At 37.6% G+C, this 10,831-nt stretch overlaps 1 protein-coding gene across 1 annotated transcript in view; it reads right to left on the minus strand.

Moving 5' to 3' along the window:
• The window catches only part of TDO2 (tryptophan 2,3-dioxygenase), an 18,095-nt gene extending 15,797 nt beyond the window's left edge, over positions 1-2,298 (minus strand). The window contains exons 1-3 of the mRNA XM_035022842.1: positions 2,220-2,298; positions 1,892-1,997; positions 548-638 (exon numbers count right to left, since the gene is read on the minus strand). Of these exons, the coding sequence (XP_034878733.1) occupies positions 548-638; positions 1,892-1,997; positions 2,220-2,254 (232 nt within the window). The 5' untranslated portion in view covers positions 2,255-2,298. The remainder of the gene's footprint in view (positions 1-547; positions 639-1,891; positions 1,998-2,219) is intronic.
• Between the last annotated feature and the right edge of the window lie 8,533 nt (positions 2,299-10,831).

Genomic DNA, 10,831 nt, shown 5'->3' on the forward strand with positions numbered 1-10,831 from the left:
ATTTATTTATTTATTTATTTATTTATTTATTTATTTATTTATTTATTTTACAGGGGGTGGGCAGAGAAAGGGGGAGAGAGAGAATCTCCAGCAGACTCCCCGTTCAGCAAGTAGCCTGATGTAGGTCTCCATCCCACAACCCTGAGATCATGACCTAAGCTGAAATCAAGAGTCAGTCACTCAACCAACTGAGCCACCCACATATTCCTTGAAAATAGTTTTTTTAAGTTCCAAGTTGAAAAATAGTAACATTTTATCTTGTAAATTCTTTGTGAATTCCAAGAGATAGAAAGTTCCCTTGGATTTAAGAAGGAGCTAAAGTCCTACCTGATCCAGTTAGCAGTGAAGTAACATAAAGAAGACTGTTATGAATTCTAGAGGGATGCCTTATGAAAATTTATCTGGCAGCAAAATATTCTCAAGCATTTCTAAGGTAGGTGATTCCTTGATCTTTCACCATCTTATAGTTAAAAGTATTGTAGCTTTCCTCATTATTGTTGGGAAATGCCTGTGGAATAGTTACTATCCAACCTTTTGTGCACCTTACCTTGATGAGTTATGATAAAAAGATGTTCATCATGGATTTTATTTCCTTTTATTTCACTTTGAAGTTCCTGTGCATTCAAAACCTTTTCCAACTTTAAAGAAACAAACAAACAAAAAAGAAAGACTAATTTTGTATAAACTTACAGTTATAAGATGGATAAGTTATGGGTATCTAAAGTATAGCATAGTGATTATAGCGAATAAACTATTATATTCTTAAAAGTTGCTAAGAGAATAGGTCTTAAATATCCTCACCACAAAAAAGAAATGGTAATTATGTGATACAATGCATATGTTAGTTAATATTATGGTAGTAATCATTTTGTAATACATAAGTGTGTCAAATTACCACGTTATATACCTTAAATTTACAGTGTTACACTTCAATTATATCTCAATAAAGCTAAGAAAAAATTTTTAAAAAGAAAGATTAATTTTGAAGTTATAAAACTTTTTTATCAATTTTAATAAGAAGTAGAATATAATATCGAAAAAAAATCCCCAAATTCTTTAGAAGAAACTATTGTTTTTTAAACAATTATGAGTCTTAATCATAAAGAATGAGTTAAATTTATGATTTTTATTCTCTTCAGAAGAACTTACATTGGGTAGGATTCTATCATAATAAGTACTATTGCACTCAATGAGAAATTGCATCCTTTCTATCTCTTGAAATAAGTATGATAAAAGCTTGGTAACTGACTTGGCTCACTGTTTATCTTCTACTCTTTTATCCCCCAAAGAGCGTATTCTAAGAAGATCTTAACATTCTTTATCAGCTCATCCTTAGAAACCCATCAATGAAAGTAGCAAAGGCTCTAAACATTTCACTTCTTAAAAAATATAGAAGACAAACAGGCCATATTTATGACCTCCAAATACTGCATTTGTAATATCCCTCTTTCATTTACTAATGATTTCAAGAAAACATGTGTCTTCAACTTTTCTACTTTACAATAAGGGATTTAAAAAATACATTTTTCTGGATACATTTACAATTATCTAGGCTGAGATATTAGAGACCATGTCCTATTTACACAAGTTGTGCAATGCCTGCCAGTTATCTACACTTTATCTTATCATTTACGCTCTTCTGCTCAAGATTCTGCACTCTGCTTGTACCGTACCTCTGTCAGAGACGTGAATTTTCATAGAGGAGTCTCCTGAATTGTGCTAACAAAAGTTGAAAAAGCATACATTTGCGTCTTTATGTCCAGAAAACTTTCTGGTGACTGAGAAAAAAAGTAAAAACAAAAACAAAGAACAAAAAAACCCCCAAAACATGAAAATGTCACTTCGCAGAATTTAGCACCTAACCATGGAAGCTGAGCCCTCTATGACTTACATGAAGGTAGTTTCCATAGAGAAGTCCTCCTTTGCTGGCTCTGTTCACAGCGGTTTGTGATTTGTCTTCTTCATTGCCTTCTATGGATAATTTTTTAAAGGCACATCTACAGATTCAATAAGGGAGGAGTAAAACAGGAGATCTTGAGAAAACATAATAACTAACAATATGAGTGATGAAAATTCTCTCGCTAATGGATTTTAAAGGAGATTTTTAACAAGAGAAGAAGGATGGCAATTTTGAATGCTTTTGAAATTCAGAAATGGAAGCGTTCTTAGTTGGCATTTCTAAGAGCCTGACCATCCTTCAAAGAGAGGTAAATACTCACCCAAAGTTGTTTCCTAAAAATGGGCACCCACTCATTGTGAAAACGCCCTGTCTGATAAGCTCTGAGGTTTGACTCTGGACGGATGATATCATTGACCTTCCCAGATGTTCTACAGCTGCCTTTTATATATCCTGCTTTCTCTTCACCAGCCAATCAGCCCTCTCTGTGTGCTCTTAGCTAGGTTCTCATTTCAATTGGTACAGAAGCTGAACTCTAAACTTTGGAGAGGATCTGTGTTGGGAACAGTTTGATAAAAAAAAAAAAAAAAAAGTAGTATTCTGCCAGACCAAATCATTTGACTAGCTAAGTTCTGCTTTTATATTCAAAATAACAAACATTAAATAAATCAATGGAGGTCAAATTTAAAAAATGACCTTTAATTATTCTATTCTGACGACACATTTGGCATAGTGTTAGGATATACAACATAATGAGCTTGTAAAAAAACAAATATTTATTCTCTCAGTCTCAGAGTTGGATATTCTTGTAACTGCTAAGCCAAAAGCTGACCTGGAGTGTGACAGAGGCAGGGTACGTGCACAAATCCCATTTCCATCTCATTTTTACTCTTCTTCTGGCCTAAATCTCATCTAATTAGCAGCAGTTGGGCTACTCTATTGTATTGGAACTTATATGCACATTATTCGTTTACTGTTTACCTGTAGCACAGCAATTATAGGATCGTGGGAGTCATCCACACTGGGGTACTTTGTAGGTAATGTAAGAACAATAATAAAGGGCCCACAATTCTGAACAGCGTCAGTGATAAAGTATTTTTTCCTAGAACACATATTTATTGGTCTCAGTTCTAAACTGAAGTTCTAGTCTTGGCTCTGCCATGGACAAATGCACTATGGGGAAAAGTGATTTAACGTCTCTAAGTATCAACTACCTCACCAAAAGAAATGAGGGTGTTCAAAACTGATCATAATTTTGAAGATCCTGATCCACCCTAAAATCCTAATTTTATGAAATTCTTTTTTTTTTAAGATTTATTTACTTATTTATTTGACAGAGAGAGACACAGCAAGAGAGGGAACACAAGCAGGGGGAGTAGGAGAGGGAGAAGCAGGCTTCCCGCTGAGCCGGGAGCCCGATGTGGGACTCGATCCCAGGACCCTGGGATCATGACCTGAGCCGAAGGCAGACGCTTAACGACTGAGCCACCCAGGTGCCCCTTTATGAAATTCTTAATACATGACCACGTTTCCTGCAGTTTTACAGAAGGTTAGACCACATGAAATTGCCGTGTTGTAAGAGGACTGGGAAATCATCAAAACCATACCCTGCACCCCTCACGTTCCCTTGGGGTTTTTACAGGTACCGCTGGCCTGGCTCACACAGCGGGTAGGGGGTTGTGCGGAACAGGTGGGGTCACTGTCCTTAGCGTCCTGGCCCATGGTGTCTGGGAGCAGAAAAATGATTAATAGCTCCTCTTTCCCCACATCATTGTTCAACTAGGTATGTGTTTACAAAGAATACAGCTAAATAATTTATTCTACTGTCTTTAAGCCTTTTGGGCTGAGAAGTGTTCTTCCCTTATTGGTGATCATACTAGTGAAAGAAATGAGGAAATGTTCTTTTCACTACAAATTAGAAAAATTAGATATTTTCGAAGCAACATGGTTTTCTATTCTTCTCCTCCTCCTTCTTCCCCCTCCCTCCCTCCTCCTTCTTCCTCCTCCCTCCTCCTCCTCCCCCTCCTTCTCCCTTCCCCCTCCCCTCCTCCTCCTCCTCCTCCTCCTCCTCCTTCTTCTTCTTCTTTTCTTCTCCTTCTCCTTCTCCTTCTCCTTCTCCTTCTTCTTCTTCTTCTTCTTCTTTCTTCCTCCTTCTCCTCTTCTTCTTCCTCTTCTTCTTCTTTTGAAATAGGAGTCCACTTGGATTTTCTAAGTGATGTCAATTCAGTGGTTAACCTTAGCAACACGGGAACCAATTACTCAAAGATTTAAATTTAGTGCATTAGAGAAATTATAAATTAATTTAAGAAAAGCTTGTTGCCTTCATCCAGGACAGTAACTATAATGGCAATGCCTCAAATACATATATTCCCATTAATTTTTGCAATTGAAAGTATTATAAGATTTGTGACTGGTTATAAATATATAAATATATGGTCAGCATCTTGCCAACACTTAAATCTTGCCACTTGGAAACCAATTTCTCAATGTGATGTTTACCTCAGATTGAGAAATTATTCCTTCATGATCAGATGAAAAACCTCTGTAACCAATATAGTGTTTGCTGCCCCCAAGATACTTTATGTACAGATATTTTACACAAACCTCCTAGAAATACACTTTCACTCAAAGAATCAAATATAAGGATGAGAGCCTCAGGCATTATAGCAGGTAAATAGAGGAGAACATATGGGTACAAGGCAACAATTTGTGGTAAGTTCTAAACTCATTGTATATCCATATTCATTTAATTCTGTATACACATTGATTACAGAAGGAATATGCTAAAGGTAAAACTGACTGATCAGCCTTCTTGGAAGACATACATCATGACCAATTCTGAGCCTAGGAACGATCTAATCTGTTTTAGAACTAAAAATAACAAAAACCTGAGGGGCTCCCTGAGTGGTTCACTCGGTTAAGTGCCCAACTCTTGATTTCGGCTCAGGTCATGATATCAGGGTTGTGGGATCAAGCCCTGCATTGGGCTGCATCTCTTATTCATTATGAGATCTAATACATTTAGGAACTGAATAGTTACTTTTTTTGTTTTTCAAAATATTTTTCATTTCTCAGCAAAGAAGTTTCTGTGAACATAGTCTTGAAACCTTTGTAATTTCCTGGGTGAGAGGAGAATCTTTTGTACTATTGGGACCACTCCAGGTGAGCTTCTCAATGGTTCCTGGATGAAGGATGGTCACTAGAAAGAACAAGCTATGATTAGAAGCCTGGAATTTTTTACCCCACCCCCCATTCTCTTGAGAAGGGAAAGGGGCTGAAAATGGAGTTAATGATCGATCATGCCTGTGTGATAAAGTCTCCATAAAAATTCTAGTAGTATGAGGTTAAGAGAGGTTCCAGGTTGGTGAACTGGTGGTGGTGTGGGGAGAGCGACACACTCAGAGAGGGCATAGAAGCTCTGCACTCTTCCCCACATATCTTGCCCTATATACCTTTTCATCTGCCTGCTCATCTGTATCCTTTATCATGTCCTTTAATAAACTAGTCAACCTTAGTAAATAATTCCCTGATTTCTTTGAGCCACTCTAGTAAATTAATTGAACCTGAGGAGGGGGTCATAAGATCCTCTTATTTGGAGCCAAATTGGACAGAAGTTGTGGGTAACCTGGGGACCTACCACTTGTGATTGGCACCTAAAGTGGGGTGAAGGCAGTTTTGTGGGACTGAGCCCCTAACCTATTGGATCTGACACCATCTCCAGTTAGAAAGTGTTGAATTGGGTCACACTGTAGGAGATCCAGCTGGTATCCAACTTTCTTCTTCCTTCCTTTTAAATGCTTTCTGTTCTTGGCTCTCCCATGTTTTTAGGTGGGAGCTCATGGTGGCCTCTGGACCCTGTTCTCTGCCCCAGCAGGCCACTTCTTCTCTTTCCCATACCACTGTCTGCTGGAGACAGAGGTGGCCACAGGCTCCCCACCCTCCTGTCTACTTAATCTGCAGTTTGATCTGCTGCCCACCTTTTGTCCTGCTCTCACCTGGTGTCCAAGTGGTTGGGTTTTTTTTAAGGTTTGAGTAATTTATTTGTCAGAGAGAGAGAGAGAGCGAGTGAGAGAGAGCACAAGCAGGGGGAGCGGCAGGCAGAGGGAGAGGGAGAAGCAGGCTTCTCACCGAGCAAGGAGCCTGAGGCAGGACTCGATCCCAGGACCATGGGAACATGACCTGAGCAGAAGGCAGTCACTTAAGCGACTGAGCTACCCAGGCGTCCCTCTAAGTGGGATTTTGAAATCTCCACTGGTTGTAATAATTAGGGGCAGAGAGAGAGAGAATTGCTTGGAGGGGAAAAAACCTCCATACATTTGGTGACCAAAAGTAAAGTGTTCTGTGTAAAAGTGAAGGATACACAACTCGTAGAAAACTGAGTTTTTCCTTTTTATATACTTTACCGATTCTCCTTTTTATCCAGGATCAACTCCCATGTTTTGCATTGCTATAAAATCTAGAAATACCTTTAATTATCTTATGCAATAAGAAAATCTTTTTTTACGGTAATGATTTGTTAATTTGACTTTCATTTTAGACCTTTATTTAATGATGTAACAAAATTGCAATATTGAGAATCTGACCTATGTGACAAGCTTACTAGTTTCTCCAGGAAGCAAGTTATTTGTGAAAGAATAAGTCTCACTAGTTCCAAAATGGCTTCAAGGCTTGGGTCTATTTAAATAGCCAAAATTGGAAGAAACATATCGGAAGTTAATAAAATAAAATATCAATAACATACCCAAAGACTCATATCTCTGATATAGAAACAAGTGCTTAGTATTTTCTACATAGTATTTTTTATTTCATAATGTCCTAGGTATTTTATTTTATTTTATTTTTTTAAAAGATTTATTTATTTATTTTAAAGAGAGAGAGAGAGAGAGAGAGAGTGAACTTGAGGAGGGGCAGAGGGAAAGGGAGAGAATCCTCAAGCAGACTCCCCACCGAGCATAGGGTTTGGTCCCAGGACCCTGAGATCATGACCTGAGGCGAAAACCAAGAGTTGGCCATAGTGTGACTGTTTACACTTGTTTTGATGCAGGTCATTCTGAGTTCTGCTTGCCTACAATGACAGGACATGTGACACTTAATTCTGCCAACACTTTTGTCTATTCATACAATTGTGAAATATCTGTTCCAACAGAACACAGTGATAACAGCTGAGTTTTGCTTAGTGTGAAAAAGTTAGATCCCTATTAAGCTCACCTGTGTTCTTATCTTATTTGCTTCGGACAGTTACAAACATACTGGGTAATGGGTGATGACTTGAATATAAAAATAAATGCACAGTTCCTCTTCTCATAGGTGAACTAGAACAAGAGTTTTTCCCTGCCTACCTAGAAAGCATCCTCAAGGCTGGGAGGGTGAAGACAGACTTCTCATTAACCCTGACCTATTGCTCTTGAACAGCCTTGCCATGAGCATGGGCAAGAGTGACAGCTAAAATTCTGAAACTAAATAATGCAAAACTATTCTGTTTAATGGGAGTGAATAACTTATTTTCAATATATAAATCCTCAACCTTTTGATATGCTATTTTCAGAAGAATTTAAAAGATAAAGCAATAGCAAAGATGCCATTTGTTGAAGTTTTGTTCAAATGACCCATTCCACTTCAGATATTGGAGGTAAATTATCGCATGAATCTGTTTTTAAAAAAAATTGATTAAATTGAAGTGTGTTCTTCCCTGCTCCCACCAAATGAACAACAAATGAAAACAAAAGTTGGTAGTTGGTAAAATACAGTTATGTGTTTGTTCCTACCATTCTTGTTCCAAAAGAAAAAAAAACAAACAAACTTCAAGGCAACTTATAATATACATTCAATGAGCATGGGTGGGGGGGGAAACGCAGCTAAAACTGGGCAGATAAAGAGAACAGGTCAAAAGGAAATGAAGGTAAGAGATATGATTAAGCCAGAAATGAGATTATTTATAAAGCCAAAATTTGGCTCTAAGTTTTCTAGCAGCCAATAGGAATAAGGAAGTTATATAAGTACTTGACTTACAGTCTTATTAAAATAAAGATAAATCAATTATTCAGGAAATCCATAAACAGTCCCAGTAATGAGACAAAGAGAAATTTCTTTTATTCTATTATAAGGAGATTACCTACAATATGAATGAAAGTTTTGGATGGATGTCACTAATCTCAATCAATAGATATTCTATTGAGGATTATGATGTGACTGAATGGCTAAGAAATTTAGTAGCACACTGCAGGTTTAACTCATCAGCTTCTCTCACTGAGTTCATAGGAATAATAGAAATAAAGGTTTCTGTCATCAAATGTTGCCTTGCATAAGCGGGTGTATGCCCCACAGATCTTCTTAAAACCTTTAAAATTGCCAAAGTGCATGGTAAATCACAAATTTAGGTGATTCTGTTTTAAAAATCCCCAGAAATTTATCAAAGACCTCGTATTCGATAGAAAAAATTTGGAAAATTCTGTACTGCAAATCCTAAATATTTTATTCCTCTTACCAAATCTTGACATGTTAACTAGTGAATTTACTTTGTCTTGTATCAAACATGGCCAAATAAAAGAAATACCAGGAGAAGCACTGTGATTTTACAAGGGATTGGCGACTGGGTGTGGTAAGTTTTATCCAGGAGGCAGGAGTAAAAAGTGGAGCTGGAGTTTTCACTGGAGAAGTATGAGTCTCTCATGTTAGAGCGAGAGGGAAATAGAGTTCATTGTGTGCAGTCTCCTTTGTTGCAGCACGTAATAAACACAACTTTGTAAGTTGTTTTCTTGGGGTGCAAAATAAAATGGATAATCTCCCAAGGCCTTCTGTAATTCTTGAAGATTTGGTTGAAATCCTTCCTTTAGTCTGATGTCTTCTCATAACACCATCTTCCCATAGTGAAATGGAATTCCTATGATTTCAGAAAGTCTGTTATTTATAAAATTCATGTGACAATGTTTGCCCTGTCTCTGCATCTAAGGAGCAGGCATTATGGGGCACCTGGGTGGTTCAATCGATTGAGCATCTGACTTTGGCTCAGGTGGTGATCTCCGGATCCTGGGATGGATACCCTGCCTGCCTCCCACCCCTCCTTGCTCAGTGGGGAGTCTGCTTGTCCCTCTGCCTCTGCTCCTCTCCCCTTCTCATGCATTCTCTCTTTCTCTCTCTCTCTCAAATTAATAAAATAAAATCTTAAAAAAAAAAAAAAGAGCAGGCTTTATATCTTCCAGAGAGCACAATAACTTTTCTTACTTATGGCAGACATTACGAAGTTTTGTGCATTTGATTTAATGATATTACATGATTGATTTGATTATATAGAAGGTTTTTTTGATACTAAAAGACAAATAAAAAACTATAGACTGCAAATGACTTTAAGGACTGAAATAAGTATGATATTTTTCTATGTAAAAATTAGGAATATGCTTGTAATTATAATTATTGTCAATCTTTTAACAACAACAACAAAAAACAGTTGTACAAGTCATTCCTAATTGACAATATGGGCTAATCCATAAAAATAATCGCTAACATGTGTTGAGTTTACCACATAGCAGACATATTATCTCACTTAATTCCTGTGACAACTTTATGAGATGCCACTGTACTGATTATGCAGACACAGAAAAGCTACCTTAGAAAGTTTGAGTGACCTTTCATGGTTACACAGTCAGCAAATAGTAGAGTCTGCATTCAAATCTCAAACCTGATTTCCCAAATACTGTCTCAGCCCACTCGGGCTACTATAACAAAAATGCTATAAACTGGGCAGCTTATAAACAATAGACATTTATTTCTTGAGTTGGTGGATTCAGTGTCTGGTGAGAGCCTGCTTCCTCATTGATCCACACATGGCAGAAAAGACTAGGGAGCTTTGCGGATTTCCTTAATAGAGCACTCATCCCATTCCGGCAGCTCTGCCCTTTGACCTAACCACCTCCTAAAGGTGCCAAGTCCTAATATCATCACTTTGCAGGTTAGGATTTCAACATATGAATTTGGGGGAAATGCAGTTCGATTCCAGACACTATGCTCTTTCTATTCTGTTATGCTGCCTTCCGATAATAAAGTAACTTTGTCACCTAAATGAATTTGAGATCTTGATATTTATCCAAACTTGTTGACAAAGTATAACCAGCCTAATTAACTATAATAAAAGCAAGTAAGAAAATCACAAAATGTTAAGAGGAAGGAATTCTAAAAAAACAAACAGAAAAATAATGGCACTACTCTAAACTTTTTTTTTTTTTTAAGTCAAATTATCATTCGGACTTGAAAGAATTGTGGCTTATTTCAAGCAAAAGTTTTTGGTCAAGTCAGTCGAAAAAGGCTATTGTAGAAGAGCTATGGGCTCTGAAAACCACAGCTGCTGTTACCAACCAAGGGTAAATGTTATTTTTAAAAATATTTATTTATTTATTTGAGAAAGAGAGAGCATGGAGGGGGTGGGTGGGGAGAGAATCTTAAACAGACTCCACGCTGAACATGGAGCCCAATGTGGGGCTCAATGCTGGGCTTGATCTCACAACCCTGAGATCAAAACAAAAGTCAGATGCTTAACCGACTGAGCCATCCAGGCGTCCGGGGGTAGATGTTATTTTACAGAAGAAAAAGAACCATTGCTCTCTTATTGATTGAGGGGTGCGGGCTATTTCATTGATTGTTAAATCCATTTCACACATCAATAGCAATTTCTCAGCAGCTCTGTAAATACGCTTGTGCCAACAGATTCCAACTCTCTTTTAGCCGCCTGCCTTGGTGTTTAGGACACAAGGTGTTTAGGACATACATTGTCCTGGGGAAGGTTGGTGTTTGCTTTGTATACAGTGAACACTTAGAAGTGTCATAGTAAGGGAGGAAAAAGTTTTCCTCGACCCTCTTAGGGTCCCTGGCTGTGTCTGAAAATTAAACTGACAGGCAGATTAATGAGAGGAAAGTGCACAAATTTTATTGAATTTGTACATG

The sequence above is a fragment of the Mirounga leonina genome, unplaced genomic scaffold (genome assembly GCF_011800145.1).
Source record: "Mirounga leonina isolate KUSES-001 unplaced genomic scaffold, KU_Mleo_1.0 Mir_176, whole genome shotgun sequence".
Taxonomy (NCBI): domain Eukaryota; kingdom Metazoa; phylum Chordata; class Mammalia; order Carnivora; family Phocidae; genus Mirounga; species Mirounga leonina.